Source organism: Lampris incognitus, chromosome 7 (assembly GCF_029633865.1).
Source record: "Lampris incognitus isolate fLamInc1 chromosome 7, fLamInc1.hap2, whole genome shotgun sequence".
NCBI lineage: Eukaryota > Metazoa > Chordata > Actinopteri > Lampriformes > Lampridae > Lampris > Lampris incognitus.
This window is the reverse complement of record NC_079217.1, coordinates 39,356,834-39,375,000: the sequence shown is the minus strand read 5'-3', so window position 1 is coordinate 39,375,000 and position 18,167 is coordinate 39,356,834. Positions and strand designations below refer to the sequence as shown.

Genomic DNA, 18,167 nt, shown 5'->3' with positions numbered 1-18,167 from the left:
CAGTTAGGAAGCAACACTGATTTGTGAATCAATTTCACCTGTTGGTAAATTGTCTAATTTCCACCAGGTGGAAATTAGACAATTTGCAAGACAACCCCTATAAAAGGAATGGATTTGCAGGTGGTGGCCACAGACCATTTGCCTGTCCTCATCTTTTCTGGCCGATCTTTGGTTAGTTTTTCATTTTGCTAGTGCACTCACCACTAGAGGTGGCATGAGGCGGTATCTGCAACCTACAGAAGTTGCTCAGGTAGTGCAGCTCATCCAGGATGGCACATCAATGCGTGCTGTGGCAAGAAGATTTGATGTGTCTCCCAGCACAGTGTCCAGAGCATGGAGGAGGTACCAGGAGACAGGCCAGTACACCAGGAGACGTGGAGGGGGCCGCAGGAGGACAACAACCCCGCAGCAGGACCGCTATCTGGTCCTTTGTGCAAGGAGGAACAGGAGGAGCACTGCCGGAGCCCTACAAAACGACCTTCAACATGCCACTAATGTGCAGGTTTCTGCTCAAACAGTGAGAAACAGAATGCATGAGGATGGTATGAGGGCCCGACGTCCACAATTGGGGCCTGTGCTCACAGCCCAACACCGTGCAGCCCGATTGACCTTTGCCAGAGAACATCTTGGTTGGCAGATTCGCCATTGGCGCCCTGTGCTCTTCACAGATGAGAGCAGGTTCACACTGAACACATGTGACAGATGTGAGAGAGTCTGGAGACGCTGTGGAGAACGTTCTGCTGCCTGCAACATCCTCCAGCATGACCGGTTTGGCGGTGGGTCAGTGATGGTCTGGGGAGGCATATCCTTGGAGGGCCGCACAGACCTCTACGTGCTAGCCAGAGGTACCATGACTGCCATTAGGTACCGGGATGAGATCCTCAGTCCCATTGTCAGACGCTATGCTGGTGCAGTGGGCCCTGGGTTCCTGCTCATGCATGACAATGCTCGTCCTCATGTGGCCAGAGTGTGTCAGCAGTTCCTGTATGTCGAGGGCATTGATGCTATGGACTGGCCTGCACGTTCCCCAGACCTGAATCCAATCGAGCACCTCTGGGACATCATGTCTCGTACCATCTGCCAACGCGATGTCGCACCACAGACTGTCCAGGAGTTGACCGATGCCCTGATCCAGGTCTGGGAGGAGATCCCTCAGGAGACCATCCGTCGTCTCATCAGGAGCATGCCCAGACGTTGTAGGGAGTGCATACAGGTACGTGGAGGCCACACACACTACTGAGCCTCATTTTGAATCGTCTTGAAGAATTTCCACAGAAGTTGGATCAGCCTATGTTCTCATTTTCCACTTTGATTTTGAGTATGATTCTGAATCCAGACCTTAATGGGCTAATGATTTTGATTTCCATTGATCATTCTTAGGTTATTTTGCTCTAAACACATTCCTCTGTCTAATAAATAAAGATTTTCAGCTGAAATATTTCATTCATCGAGGTCTATATTGTGTTTTTAGGTGTTCCCTTTATTTTTTTGAGCAGTATATATACCATCAGCTCCTCATGGATTGTCTGGCTAGCATTGGAGTTGGGGACATTATGCATCAGCGGTTTGCCTCCTACCTTGCAGACAGGACACATTTTTTTTTACAGATTCAGAATTACCAGTCAGAAAGCTTCATAGTTCATCATGAAGTTCCACAGGGTTCAGTGTTGGGGCCACTCCAGTTTATTATTTACCTCCTCCCTCCTGGCAAAATCTTCTGGCATTATGGTATCCATTTCCACTGTTACACTGATGATACACAGCTTTATGTCCACTAAGCCCACTTCTACTCTCCCCTCCAATAACCTCACTGCTTGTCTCCATAATTTACAGATATGGATGACAAACAATTATCTGAAATTCAACAGTAGTAAAACTGAGCTATTCCTCATGGCACTAAATCTAAACTCTCAAAACTAATATTTGCTCACTCCCCATTGCTGGAGCCACCATACCTCTGTCGACACAGGTTAATAATAAATCAATAATAACAAATCAATCTTATATAGCGCTTTTCAAGTACTCAAAGTCGCTTTACAATAAATGGAGTGAAACAAGACGACAGATGAACATAACACAGACACATGGGGTGGATGGGAAGGGGGGCTACGAGAGGGAGAAGCGGCAGCCACAGACGACGCCAGCAGTACTCTCCGACTTGGACAGATATAAAGGGAAAGAAAAACAAACATCATAAATCACATAAATCAAAGATGCAGGTCAAGCGCTCAGTCCCCAGCCTGCCCCAGACCAGGGGTGTATGAGCGGACGGGGGGGCACGAGAAGGCAATGGAGAAAAGGTGTGTCTTGAGACGGGATTGGAAGAGTGAGAGGGATTCTGAGTCTCTAATGATTTGGGGAAGTGAGTTCCAGAGCCTGGGAGCTGCTCTGGAGAAGACTCGATCACCAAAGCCGCGGAGGTTGGACCTGGGGGTAGAGAGAAGGGAGGCTGAGGTGGATCTGAGGAACCGAGAGGGTTGGTAGGGAGAGAGGAGATCGGTGAGGTATGGGGGAGCCAATTTGTGAAGGGCTTTATAAGTAAGAACCAGGAGTTTGTAATTGATCCGGTGGGAGATGGGTAGCCAGTGGAGGTCTTTTAGGACTGGGATGATGTGGTGCCAGGATTTGGTGAAAGTTAAAAGTCGGGCGGATGCGTTCTGGACCAATTGGAGTCTCTTGATAGAGCTAGCACTGATGCCATAGAGGAGTGAGTTGCAGTAACCAAGGCGGGAGGAGATGAAGGCATGGATCAGTATCTCAGCAGCAGGGCGTGTGAGAGAGGACCTTATTTTTGCAATGTTGCAAAAGTGGTAGAAGGAGGATTTGACCATTTGGCGGATATGTGGGTCAAGGGAGAGGGTGGGATCAAGGATCACACCAAGGTTGCGTGCCTGGGGGGAAAGGGAGACAGTAGTGCCATCGATGGTGAGTGCAAGGTTGTTGATTTGGCTGAGAGTGGACTTGGAGCCAATGAAGATGAGTTCAGTTTTGTCACTGTTGAGTTTGAGGAGGTTTTGCTGCATCCAGACTTTAACTGCAGACAGACAGGAGTCGATGTGAGAGAGGGGTGGATTGTGAGGGGATTTGGTGCTGAGGTATATCTGGGTGTCATCAGCATAACAGTGGAAGTCCCAAGTTGAAATGGCGGAGAATCTGAACAAGAGGGAGGATGTAGATGATGAAAAGGAGTGGGCCGAGTACAGAACCTTGGGGAACACCTTGTGTGACTGTGTATGGAACAGAGGAGTGGTTGTGAAATGAGATGAAGTGTGACCTGTTGGAGAGGTAAGACTGTAGCCAGCTGAGTACGGTACCTTCAATACCGACATCTTTCAATCTGGTGAGCAGGATGTTGTGGCTCACAGTATCGAAGGCTGAACTCAGGTCGAGGAGGATGAGGATGTTAAGGGCTCCAGTATCAGCAGAGATGAGGTCATTAAGTACTTTAAGGAGTGCAGTTTCAGTGCTGTGGAGTGGGCGAAAACCAGACTGGAGGGGTTCAAGTAGGTTGTTGGAGTGTAGGTAGGTTTGGAGTTGTGTGGCTAACACTAAGGTTAAGAGCCTTTGTGTTATCCTGGACAATACCCTTTCCTTTTCCATTCATATAAACAATGTCTCCCGGATTGCCTTTTTCCATCTGTGAAAAATATCCAGACTATGCCCTGCTTTAACACAACACTCCACAGAAGTCTTAGTCAATGGCGACATGGTGGCCCAGTGGTTAGTGCTGTCGTCTCACAGCAAAAAGGTCCTGGGTTCGAACCCCGGGGTTGTCCAACCTTGGGGGTCATCCCTGGTCATCTTCTGTGTGGAGTTTGCATGTTCTCCCCATGTCTGCGATGGGTTTTCTCCAGGTGCTCCGGTTTCCCCCACCATCAAAAAGACATGCACGTTAGGGTTAATAATCCTGTCTGCGCCCCTGATGGAGGCATGGCAAGACAAACTGGAATTGGTATCCAGGTGCTGCACTAGTGGCTACCCACTGCTCCTAGCTACACAGCTAGGATTGGTTAAATGCGGAAAAAGAATTGTCCCATGGGGGTTAATAAAAGCAGTAAAAAAAAATGCTTTGGTCACATCATGCATTGACTACTCCTGCAATGAGATCCTGGCAGGGATCCCCAACAAATTTATTCACCAAACTCAACTCACCCAGAATCATGCAGCATGAATTATTACACGTTCAAAGTCCACTGAACATGTCACTCCCCTGCTGATTCAATTAAACTGGCTTCTTCTGTCACAGAGGATTAACTTTAAACTTTTATTATTAACATTCAAAGTTCTTCATCATCTATCTCCTGCTTATCTCACAGACCTCCTTCAGACTTACACTCCCTTTCACTTTATGCGGTCTTCATCAGCAGGTCTTGTTGCTTATTGTGTGTTTTACTGGTAATTGTACTGATGTTTTGTATTGCTTTGTTGTTTATTGCATGTTTTATTACTGATTGTATTTGATGTATGATGACCTTGAGTGTCATGGAAGGCACCATTAAATAAAATGCACTGTGACGAGCCGGCGAGGAGGAATGGAAAGATAGAGATCTCTTATTCGCAACTCTCATGTCCCATACACCGCATGACTCCGACAGTGCTGTTTAATTTTAACACTCCGTCAGAACCAAACAGAACTGACGGGAAAGGAGAGGCAAGAATGCATTTTAGAATTGCAGCTCCTGTGTTCCATACACTGACACGCCCCCAGAAGTGCCCCTCCCCATGGTTGCTGAACAATGGCTTCCACCAACAAGGTCATTATTCACAACACCAGTCTTTGTCACAGTCCTACAGTCAGTCAGTCAGTCAAGTGGTCGCCTACCCAGTCCGAGTCAAATATCCAAACAACAACCAAAACATGAACAAAATATTTGAACACATAAATAACAATTACAACCTGAACATTAACAGTCCCATGAGCCCCCATGCTCCCCCAGCTCAGAGCTGTCAACAGTCAGAGCGACCACTTCCCCTGGTCACTACATAGCCCCCACCTGAGGGGTCAGTCATCCCCGATGACCCCATCACCCAAGACATAGTCCCTCAAATGTCCAGGGGGCAATTGCTGGCAAAGAGGCCACCCAAAACACCGTGTGCCATAGGCCCTCTTTTCCCGCATTCCGGAGCCGGCCAAAGCCTTGCTGGTGCAGGAGTTGCAGCAGTGCACATGCAGCTCCACATTGCGTCGACAGCCAGGCCAGTAGAACTGACCTCAGAGGCAGTGGAGGGTCTTGGCGTCCCATAGTGCCCTGCCCCCACCGATCCATGGACCATCTGGAGAACCTGGGGACGGAGCACAAGGGGCACCAATAACTGCAAGAGGCCACTCCCTTGTCCAGGAGCTTGCCCCCTCCGGTACACCAACCCATTGTAGAGCTCAAAGTTGCCCCACTGCCCCCACCTCGGGCCCCAGCGCCGACACCTCCGTCCACTCAGGCACCACCCTATCTCCAGACAGCCCTCTACCAGCACAAGGGCTGCATCTGCCTCCTGCTACTGCGTGGTCAATGGGAACAACGTCTCCTTGTTGCTGGCAGTCTGGATGGCTGCCACCGTTGACATCATCTTGCCCCACTCCTCTTGTCGCTGGCGGCAGCAGTACTCCGATGCTGCACCGGGGCTCTGAGCTTGCTGAGTGACATTTGCTTGGTGATTGGCTCACTGGCCTCCAGGGGGCCATCGACGGTGGAAGGAAGCTGCTCTCTGGTGCTGGTCCTCCTGGCCTCCAGGGGGCGATCAACGGTGGCGGGAAGCTGCTCTCCAGCGCCGGTCCTCCTGGCCTCCAAAGGGCGATGGCGCCAAGGTGCACTGAAGCCATCAGGTCGGGGTGGAAAACCTCTGGTCTCTGATGGGCTCCGTCTTTTGCCACGCTAGGTTTTCCAAAAGCCATAGGGTCTGCTCGATGTCCCGCTCTAGTCTCAGATCTCCCTCTCGATTCTTTCGCTCATTCCCATTTCTGACACCAATGTGGCGAGCTGGCATGGAAGAATAGAGATAGAGATCTCTTATTCACAACTCTCGTGTCCCATAAACCGCACGACCCCAAGAGTGCTGTTTAATTTTAACACTGTCAGAACTGAACAGAACTGATGGAGAAGGAGAGGCTAGAGGCAAGGATGCATTTTAGAATGGCAGCTCCTGTGTCTCATACACTGCATGACCCCATACACCACATGACCCCAGGAGTGCTCCTTTATTCTGCCCCTCCCCACGGTTGCCAAACAATGGCTTCCACCAACAAGGTCATTATTCACAACACCAGTCTTAGTCACATCCTACAGTCAGTCAGTCAAATGGTCGCCTACCCAGTCCGAGTCAAACATCCAAACAACAACCAAAACATGAACACAACATTTGAACACAAATAACAATTACAAGTTGAACATTAACAGTCCCATTAGCCCCCACATTCCCGCAGCGCAGAGCCGTCAACAGTCACAGTGACCGCCTCCCCAGTCGCTACGGTATTATTATTTTCATTTTTCCATAGCGCCATCCTTCAATGTCATATTCCAATTTCAACATTTCCTTCTTCTTATCCGGATTCCCGTATGTCCTTCATTAGAACAGAAATCCCACCGGAAGCTCCCACACACACACACACACACACATACACACTTTGTTACTTCCTTTTAACATTAGCATACTGCTCTGTTATCTTGTCTCCTACGTCAGAGTGAGAAAATAGTAGGGGGAGGAAGCTATTGAGCATGACACTAGTGTACAGCTGTTGTGTCACTCAAGTTCCACATCGTAAGATGCCCTTCCACCCAGCACCCATGTTATTTGCCTTAAGCCTCTTTGTGTGCATGTATGTGTGTGTGTTTGTTTGTGTATACGTCTGGACGTATTAATTTGTGTATTTATACTGCTCCCCTGTCACGTATACTCATGGAGCTGTGTTTATCCTCCTTCATTGTCGATGCTATCTAAATTACATGGCTTTCATCTGGGTTAGTGTTCTGTAAAGATATCTGCTGCCGTTCACTGTGATCACTGAGAGTGGATGTCAACATGTAACTCTGGATTGAAGATAGAGTAAATGATGGAGGAGGAGAGAGAGAGAGAGAGAGAGAGAGAGAGAGAGAGAGAGAGAGAGAGAGAGAGAGAGAGAGAGAGAGAGAGAGAGAGAGAGGGGCAGAGATGGTAAATTGTTGAATTGCTATCATGTTCTCTCTCATCTTCCCTTTTCCTCTTCATTCTCCGGCTGAAAAATACTCGTTATAAACAAGTCCATAGCATATATTGAAAAATAGTGTAAAAGTTAGGATCAAACTTAGGGTCACAGCCCTGTTTCTGGCTATTGATAGTACGTTTAATTAACAATGAATCGATTAAGAAAGGTTAAGGATGTTTTTTAATGGTGATTGTAATAATTACGTGTCAGGCTACTAGCTCTGTCAGGCTCAACAAATATTGTGTTACTTGTTTTCCCCGATAAATAAGCATTTCTCTGCACAAAAACATTCATCTTATTGGGAAATGTTTGGTAGAAGCTCTTCTCCACTTACCATGATCTCCATGGCAGTCCACCGTGAGGTTCCCCAGTACATGGACATGCCCTGGTTGATTACATAGGTCATGGCCCGCACAATCTCTGAACAGACACAATCACATAGCCATACAATCAACAGTAAGAATAAGGATATTAAGTCAGCTAAATACACACTGCTGATTGACTGATATATTCTGTTGCTCTTTGAGATCTCTGACTTTACAAACATACTGTGGCAAGAAAAAAACAGAAGTCCGAATATAATCTTAAAAATTATGAATAATGAATATTTTCCCCCAAAAAAAGTTCACATTTGCAGCTATCCAAAAACTCCCCCTTCACTGAAAATAAAAACAAAGGCCTTGTTTGCTCTTATGTCAGTTTTTGACTTTCAGATGAGTACAGTGAAACGCTCGACTCCACCCTGAACTCTGCTCTCCACCATGAAAACACATTTGTCCAGCCCAGTCCACCTCGAATACATCCAGATGGTTTGGGCTGAAGAAACTCAAAATATCACTGAAAAAAAGATGGGCCAATGTGCTTCAATTACACAGACCCAAATGGCATAAAAATAAATAAATAAATAAATATCGAGGCGTCCGGGTAGTGGGGCAGTCTATTCCATTGCCTACCATCACGGAGCCTTCCTGTATCATAGGGGATTAACTTTAAACTTTTATTATTAACATTCAAAGCTCTTTGGGCATCCGGGTAGCATAGCGGTCTACTCTGTTGCCTGCCAACATGGGGATCACCTGTTCGAGTCCCCATGTTACCTCCGGCTTGGTCGGGCATCCCTACAGATACAGTCCTGTCTGCGGGTGGGAAGCCAGATGTGGGCATGTGTCCTGATCGCTGCACTAGTGCCTCCTCTGGTCAGTCGGGGCGCCTGTTCGGGGGGGGACTGGGGGGAACAGCACGATGCTCTCATGCCCCTGGTGAAACTCCTCACTGTCAGGTGAAAAGAAGCAGCCGGCAACTCCACATGTATCGGAGGAGACATGTGAAAGTCTGCACCCCCCGGGATCGGCAGAGAGGGTGGGGTAGCGACCGGGATGGCTTGGAAGAGTGGGGTAATTGGACGGGTACATTTGGGGGGAAAAGGGGGGATAAAAATAATAATAATTAAAAAAAAAAACCCAAAAAAACAAAACTATCAAAACAATTACAAGTACTGGATATTTGTATTCAAACAGCCCAAAAGTCATTTCTGTCGAAATAATGGGAAGTTTTGATGACTCAACTATCTTTTAGGAAAGTTGGTAATTTGATTGACATGTCTACACAAGCCTGAAACACCATGGATAGTTTTATCTCCTTGGGAAAGGCTGCATGGAGGCTTGTTTCTAAGGTAACTGCACTCAGCCTATTTTAGTTGATCACTTTCACCTACTGGCATGCTTTCTCTCTCTCTGTCTCTCTCTCTCTCTCTCTGTCTCTCTCTCTGTCTGTCTCTCTCTCTCTCTCTCTCACACACACACACATACACACACACACACACAAAATCTTCCACAGTGCAGTGAGTGTGATAACCAAATCCATTTAACATTGTCTTATTTGCGATTATTGTGGCTTCTGTGTGTACTTATCTTTGAAACATGCGATCATGAAGACAGGGAGGAAACTTCAAGACCACTTATATAAAATATGAGCAGACTTTAACATAATGGCAGTACGACAGGCCCCCTCAAGGCAACTTCCTCACAGGGATGTATGCATTTATACATAACGGGGGAACAGTGGCAGACACTACGATGTAGTCTACGTAAGGAGACCAGAAAACCAAACTGAGATCCAAAGGGAAAAAAAGCCTTTTTTTCCCCCAACACCAAGGATGAATGGGATGAAGTATCACCACCAGCATCTTTTATAATACTGTGTAATACCTCTTACATGTGGGAAGATCCATCACAGCGCTGTACCAATACCGAACCGACAATAATCAAAAAATGGCAAGACCAAACTAAGGAAAGAGATGTGGGATATTTGCTGAAACAGAATGCAACAAGTAAGGGATGAAAAGATAGATGGAGAGAGAGACCGTGGGTGGATGAGAGTTTATTAATGGGTTTGCCAATGACAAAAGACTCAAAGAGAATGAGAAAACAGTTGGACTAAAACATTTCTTCTCTCTACAGCACCTTTGTTGTTTCAGTTTTATCCATGCACTGAATAAGTTTCGAAGGCTGCCCATTTCCTCAGGTCTCTTTTTACTTGCCGAGACTCATCACCAATCCCGCAATGACTCCTGGGACAAATAAACAACCTCACATAGTAAAGCCCTCTAATCACACTCAAGCCTATGTATTTTTAATGGCGCAATTAGCCTTAACTTTGTGGAGGATGCGAGCCAGCGGCACTCTGGGCCAACAAAAACTTAGATTACTGTTGCCATTAGGGTTATTCATCACCACCCTACACTTGCTTCAGTTTCCACATTGGCTAATTTATTTCTGGCTGTTCCCTTGTAAAGGCCACAGAATGTGAGGGATTAATAATGGAAAACACAGAGGAGACAAAGAAAGAGAAAACTAATCACGAAGAGGAAGACGACAACAATGAAGAAGATGACAAAGACAAAGTAGAGGAAGATGACCACAAAAAAGAAGTAGAAGGACACGACAAAGAAGATAATGAAGAAAAAGTGGAGGAGGATGACATAGAAATCAATGTCAACAAAGAAGAAATACCAGACAACAAAGGAGAGGTCGAAGAAGATGAGCCTATACGTGCTGTATAGAACAACATAGAAGCGAGCAGAAGGTCTTGAATTCATCTCTTTTGCTGCTGCTGTGTTTAAAAGAGGCAACTTAGTAAATTATCAGCCTGAGACACCGATGCCTCAGCAAATGCCATCCTGTACAAATAATTATCACAGTAATCGACAAAAAGAAAAAAAAATCCCCTCCTCTATTGCCCCTTTTTCACTACATGGTACCAGCTCAACTCGATTCGACTTTTTCGTTTTCCATTACTGTAAAGTACCGGCATTTTGGTACCTGTTACCACTTTTCTGGTACCACCTTTGTCGAGGTTCCAAAAAAACTGGAGCGGGTACCAAACTCAATGCAGACCACCTACACTGACGGGGTACTGTTACGGTAATGGAGAACGACACTCTGCGAGTTGAGTCGAGTCAAGTTGAGCTGGGACCATGTCGTGGAAAAAGGGCATAGCTCGCTCTCTCTCCGAGTGCATGCTGGGATTGGAAGCAGGAGAGTGGCATGAGTGTTGATCTACAGAGTGAGTTTTACTAACTTTCTCCTTTTTTTCATATTGTGTTACATTATTGTGGTGTGTATTTCTATTGGTTAGTTGTTTAGTTTTGTTAGTGTTTGTTGGGTTGGTTTTGTATACTTTGTGTCAGGCAGTACTTTCACTGTTTGGCATCATGGATCTCTCCAAGCTGATGAGGAAACACGGAATTAAGATGTGTCTAGTTTCTCCTGTTCAGTGAAGGAGTGTCGGTTAGCGGTGGCAGAGGTTGTTGGGGCCGACTGTTTTTTTCTCTCTCTCTTTTTTATATAGATTTATTTCTGATTTTTCCCTTTCCTCCCAATTTAGTGGCCAGTCGCTCCCTATTTTAGTTCAAGCACCCACCCTCATACTGCATGTGTTCGCCAACTGCATCTCTCCGGCCGGCAGTCTCGAAGGAGACGCCTTCGCCACTTCCGTGACAAGGCAAATCCAGGCTGACCACTGCTTTTTCCGACGCACCCAGAGACGCATTCCTGTGACGAACACAAGCCGACTCCGCCCTCCTCCCGAAGGACAGCGTTGCCAATTATTGCTGCTTCATCGAATCCGGCCATAGTCGGATCTGACGAGACCGGGGCGCGAACCCCGGTCGGCAACTGCATCGACACAAAGCCGATGCTTAGACCACTACACCATTGCGGACCCGGACCCAACAGTGTTAAATCTGTGACCAGAATGAATGGAGCGGTGGCGATTTTTGTGGATGAGGCAGAGCAGGTTAACGCCATCATCACAAGCGGCATTGTAATGAATGACACGTATGTGCTGGTGCTGCCTCTGGCTTCCCCGACCAGGAAGGTGATTCTGTCTAATGTCCCCCTGTTCACCAGAGATGAAGTGTGGGAAAGACAGCTTTCCAGACATGGTAAAATAGTATACCTCATTACAAAATCTTATCTGGGTGTAAGTCTCCTTTGCATAAACATGTGGTGTCCCACAGGAGACAATTATTCTGAACAACAGCAATGAGGAGTTAAACTTGTCTTTTCGGCTGAGAATTGAGCTTGATTTTTTTTTTTTTGGAGATACTTTATTTATTCCCTAGCTGTGTAACTAGGAGCAGTGGGCAGCTGCTGTGCAGCACCCAGGGGCCAACTCCAGTTCATCTTGCCATGCCTCGGTCAGGGGCACAGACAGGAGTGTTAACTCTAACATGCATGTCTTTTTGATGGTGGGAGAAACCGGCGCACCCGGAGAAAACCCACCGCAGACAAGGGGAGAACATGCAAAATCTACACAGAGGACGACTTGGGATGACCCCCCCCCAAGGTTGGACAGCCCCGGGGTTTGAACCCACGACTTTCTTGCTGTGAGCGACAGCGCAAACCACTGCCGTATTTTGATGGGTTTGATATTTTGTTCGCTACTTCAAAAAACTTCTGATCGGACTACTGGAGAGGGAACATCAGGGCAGAAAGACAAGGCGCAAGAAGCAGACCTGAGATGAAGGAAAGGGAGGAGGAGACAGGTGGAGACAACAATGGTGATGGTGGAAAAGGAAAGAACTGGAGGTGTTAGAGAAAAAGAGTGAAGTCATCAGTGATGAAGGAAAGGAGGCAAGTGAGCCTCAGAGCAGTGAGACAGGTGGTGGTGATGAAAACACTGACGGGGAGGAGGAGAAGGATGACAGTAAAACAGCTGAGGCCGGGCCAGAGGAGAATCTGGCAGAAAGAGTGGACATAGATTATGGTAGATGAGGAGAGCAGTCTGATTGGCATTCATCAGAAAAGAAAATTTGATATCAATAATAGTGGTTCAACAACAAAGAAGGCGACAATCAGCAAAGAAAAACAGAAAGAGACAGGGGGGAAATGGTGGAGTGTGACGCCAATGATAAAGACTTTTTTGATACAGACAGTGTGAGTGAGCAGACTTATGGGGTTGGGAAAATAAAACAGTTCCTATATAAAACACAGAAGGCAAAAGGAATGAAAGTGGAAAATTACTTTTCAGATAAAGTGGCTTTCTTAACTCGGTCAGAGCAAAAGGGAAGATTAAAGGAGAAGGGGTTTTTACTGAGCAGAACATATACAGATTAAAGAAAACAGTGGTGACGGTCAGGTAAGAGCTGATTGAAGAAGCTAGAGAGGAATCAAGCTAAACGTTTCTTTTTGTCAGTCCGTATGTACTGTCTGGTTTTCTCCTTTTTATTTTATTTCATTCTCAGTGAATGATTTTAAACTTGGCTCATTGAATTTAAATGGAGCCAGTGGCATCAGGAAAAGGATGCAGCTACATGAGTTGATGAAGCTGAAAAGTGTTGATGTGATGTTTGTCTAGGAAACACACAGTGACAGGTCTAGTGAAACTGACCGGAGGCAGGGGCATTTCCAGCATTTGAGGACTGTAACACTGCATTAGGTAATAACACCGCCTGGACTCCTGTAGAGGGGTCCAGGAGGATCCTCCCCTGGATTTTTTTTTTTTGATGAACAAGCTTTATTCTGATGCTTTTTTTATGCACCCTGGCACCTTATTTACATTCAAAGTACATGGCGTAATCACTTGAAAAATTGAAATGTGTCCCTCAAAAACTGCTGTTTACTCTCCAGATTAATTATGAATTGTGATGTTAAAAATATTAGTAGTTGTTAGTAATTAGTGTTAGTATTGAGAAGACTTCACAGCTGCTATCATCAAACATTTACTGGCATGCTACAGCACCAGGCTAGAGAAAAAAAAGTTAAACGTACTTATGTTAACATTAGTTTATTGGAATACTAATTTTTTTTTCACACACACATACACACACACACACACACACACACACACACACACACACACACACACACACACACACACACACACACACACACACACACACACACACACACCATGGAGTTAGTTTAGAGACCTGCATTTATTTTGACAGGCTGTTATGTTACAAAGACTATTGGACATTCACACACATTATATTTTTTGTCGGGCTTCACATAGGCTTACATTTGAAATTATAGTCGGGGCTATAGTCAAAACGTTTGGGGCTTAAGCCCCAGAAAAATTACCTGGCAACGCTGGATGCATTTTAAGCTCTTTAACCTTAATCAGTGGAGGAGTAATAATAATAATAATAATAATAATAAATCAAACTTATATAGCACTTTTCTAACACTCAAAGTTGCTTTACAATAAACGGTGGTGAAACAAGAAAACAGATAAACATAACACAGACATACAAGGGTGGATGGGAAGGGGGGTATGAGAGGCATAAGGAGCAGCCACACACGACGCCAGCAGTACTCTCTGACTTAAACAGATACAAAAGGGCATGAAAAACAAAAAACAAAAGCACTGTAGCTGTTGAGTATCTGTTCTCTTCTCCAAAAAGTTCCTGCTAATTTCTTATGAACTTAAAGAAGTGATAGAGGGAAAAATGATGGCAGTCAGAGCCAAGTTTGAGTGTTTCACATTCACATTTATCAATGGATATGCTCCAAATGTTGGCTCATATAGAGTCCAGTTTATAAAGACTTTGTGACACTTTGTCTGTTGTAGCTTAGATGACTTTTGCTTTTAGGAGGTGATTTTGATTGTACTCAAAATTATTCTTTAGACAGGAATCATGTTGAACCTCATGCTGCCTATCAAAGAGAAATTAATAATGTCATTAAAACACATGACTTAGTGAACATTTGGAGAAGGTTGCAAAGTGAAGACCGACAGTACACTTGGGCTCATAAAAGAGAAAATTTTATTTCCCTAGCTAGCCTAGATATGTTTTATTGTTTCAAACATCATTTTAGCGTTTTTAAGCTGTGCAGCATGTCACCTGAACATTTTAGTGAGCACTCTTTTTTTTGTGTGTTGATTTCCCCCCCTTTTTCTCCCCAATTGTACTTGGCCAATTATCCTATTTTATGAGCCGTCCCGGTCGCTGCTCCATCCCCTCTGCCAATCCAGGGAGGGCTGCGCACTACCACGTGCCTCCTCCAATACATGTGGATTTGCCAGCCGCTTCTTTTCACTTGACAGTGAAGAGTTTCACCAGGGGGACATAGCAAGCACATGGGAAGATCACGCTATTCCCCCCAGTTCCCCCTCTCCCCCAAACAGGCGCCCCGACCAACCAGAGAAGGCGCTAGTGCGGCGACCAGGACACATACCCACATCCGGCTTCCGATTCTGACCCGCAGACACGACCAGTTGTGTCTGTAGGGATGCCCGACCAAGCCGGAGGTAACACGGGGATTCATACCGGTGATCCTCGTGTTGATAGGCAGCAGAAAAGACCGCCATGCCACCTGGATGTCCCATTTTAGGGATCACTCTTTAGTAGTCGGCAGTGCTTTTATTACAAAAGTAAAAAAAACAGAGTGCATTCTAGCATATCAATACCAATCTACTGTGTCATGCTAATTTTAAAGATGTTTTTATCCTTTTCTGGAGGATTTATAGATCCGAAAAGAACAGTTTTGCTTCTTTGCGACTGTGGTGGGACTTTGGCAAGGTTAAAATCAAGCAGCTCTGTCAGCAATGCACTCTGAATGTCACACAAAATATTACTAGATCATTGAGAGCTCTAGAGATTGAGATTGTGGAACCCTAAGATTTAATCGAGTCCACAGGAAATCGACTGCATCTTGAAGCTCTCAAATCCAGAAATCTTTTGTTAGTGGACCTAAAGCTCAGAGAGCACTTGTTTGCTCATGTTTCTAGAGCATCAATGAGATGGATGCACCATCCAAGTCTGTCTATGGATTGGAGAAGAAGAATGGACAGAGCAGATACATCCCAAACCTTAATGTCATGGGATGGAGAAGAGCTCACAGAACCTCACGGAATCCGAAGACAGGCAGTGCAGTTCTGACTCTGAGCTGTACAAAACAGAGTATGTGGAGAATGAATGGTTGTTTGAGTGTTTTTTTGATGGTTTGCCCAGTGTCCAGAGATGACCATCCTGAGCTTGAGGAGCCACTGGTTTTAGAGGAGCTGTATGCAGCCCTTCAGGGGATGGAAGGAGGAAAAGCCCTGGGCATTGATGGTCTTCCTATTGAGTTTTATAAGACCTTCTGGGATGAACTTGGTCGAGACCTTATGGAGGTCTTCAATGAAAGTTTTGAAAATCTGACTCTGCCTCTGAGCTGCAGGAGCACAGTCATTACTCTGCTGCTGAAGAAAGGAGACCTTCGGGACATTAAAGACTGGCATTCATCCTCCCTCCTCTGCTCAGATTATAAAATCTTGTCCAAGGCTCTGGCTAACCAGTTGAAACACGATGGATGAAGTAGTTCATCTGGACCAGACTTATTGTGTGCCTAGTAGGTCCATCATAGACAATGTGTCTTTAATTGGGGATGTTTTGGATGTCTCTAGTTCTTTGGGAACACACTTTGTCTCATCTCAGACCAAGGAAAAGCATTTGACAGGGTTGAACACCTTTATTTCTGGAAGGTTTTGGAGCGGCTTGGTCTCAGCCCACGTCCATTGCTACGATCAAGGTTTTGTACCGAGACATTTAGAGTGTATTGAAGATGAATGGGGGGCTGAGTGTTCCTTTCACAGTACACAGAGGTGTCAGATAGGGCTGCTCTCTATCTGGAATGCCCTATGCATTACCAATTGAATACTTGTTACACAAAATGAAATCCTGTATTGATGGTTTGGTTTTACCAGGTTTTAATACTGCTCCTGTTTTATCTGCTTATGCTGATGATGTCATGATCCTGATTATAAGCTAATTTGAAATGAATATTATTGACAAAATTGTGTTTGACTTTGGTCTTATTCCTGCTGCAAAGGTAAACTGGAGAAAAAGTAAAGCACTGGCAGTTGGAAACTGGTTTGCTGGTCTTCCAGTTTTACTTGGGGGGTTTGGGATGGAAAAAAGATGGCATCAATATTTGAGTGTTTATCTTGGTAATGAACAGATGGCTAAGAGAAACCGGGAGGGCATGTTAGAGAAGATGAAGGAAAGGTTAAACAAGTGGAAATGGCTGCCCTCTCAGATTTTTTTTTAGAGGAAGAGCTCTAGTCGTCAATAATATTGTAACATCAGCACTATGGAATCGTTTAGTGTGTATGGAACCATCTACTGGTTTACTACCAAAATTATAAGCAGTTTTAGTAGATCTTTTTTTGGGGGGATAAGATGCATTGGGTACCCCAAAGTGTGCTTAACTTACCAAAGGAAGAGGAGGGTCAAGGCCTGGTACACCTAGCAAGAAGAGTGGCAACTTTTCATTTCCAATCTGCACAGAAATATCTGACTGTGTGGAAGGAGTTTGCAAGTAGCATTTTGAGAAGAGCAGGTAAGACTTGAAACTGCTTTGTTTTTAATGGATTCTATGTGTTTAAATTTGTCCTCTTTGCCTGATTTTTACACGGGAGCTTTTAAGGCTTGCCACCTTTTCAAAAAGAGACATTTGGAGCCATCAGTCTCCCTGTACTGGTTACTGGAAGAGCCTGTTATTAGTAGATCCAGAATGGACATACAGGGCAATGGAACACCAGGCCTCCAACACACTCTCTGCTCTGCTGGTGCTACAATTCTCAGACAGAGAGTGGATGCAACTGGACCTGGATTTATGAACACTGAAACTGTGGCTGCACTGATTAGAATGAAATCTGTTCACCATGAGAGGACCATTTTAAATGGCTGGACTGCAAAATTAACAAAAGCACATAATGAACTGCTGAAAAATGCTTTGGGAAGGTGAGGAGTTTCCAGGTGAAGTGGATCCGTTTCCAGATATTGGACTGTTACCAAATTTAGACTGTTGTTCTGGTTTATTACTGGATGTCACACAGAGAGAAGACTTAGATCTGCAAACTGTGAATGGAAAAACAATCTACAGATGTTGTGTTAAAGTTTTAAATAAAAATAAGTTGAATGGAAAATGGATACAGTTTGAAGGGAAAAACTTGGCATCAGCAACACTGTGAAGCCAGTTTGGAGAGTCCTCTATAAACTGCCTTTAAACAAGCACACAGGTGACATACAGTGGAGAATATTACATGGCGCTGTTGCAGTGAATTCTTTTATTTCTGTGATTTATCACACTGTTTCTACTGAATGTCCTTTCTGTTGGCTGGTAGAAACCAGAGGTGTGGACTCGAGTCATATGACTTGGACTTGAGTCAGACTCGAGTCACAATTTTGATGACTTTAGACTCAACGACAAAATCTAAAAATACTTAAAAATCGACTTTGACTTCAACACAAATGACTCATGACTTCACTTGGACTTGAGGCTTTTGACTTGAAAAGACTTGATAGCGTCCCCCAAGCCAACAATTAAAAATTGTTATTTTAAAAATGTGTCGTGAATCAATTCATTTCCCTTCATTTCCTGAATCAACTATTCATTTCCAGCGAATCGACACTTCATTTCCCAGATCCACTTTGTTTGAAACATACAATCACATTGTGCGAACCACGAAGAACTAAAACATGACAATTCACAGAAGACGC

General features: G+C 45.0%; 1 protein-coding gene across 2 annotated transcripts in view; it reads right to left on the bottom strand.

Moving 5' to 3' along the window:
* Positions 1-18,167, bottom strand: part of kcnab1a (potassium voltage-gated channel subfamily A regulatory beta subunit 1a) — a 190,328-nt gene that overhangs the window by 7,198 nt on the left and 164,963 nt on the right. For both annotated transcript variants that reach the window (XM_056283409.1, XM_056283410.1), the window contains one exon: positions 7,512-7,597. In XM_056283409.1, the coding sequence (XP_056139384.1) occupies positions 7,512-7,597 (86 nt within the window). The remainder of the gene's footprint in view (positions 1-7,511; positions 7,598-18,167) is intronic.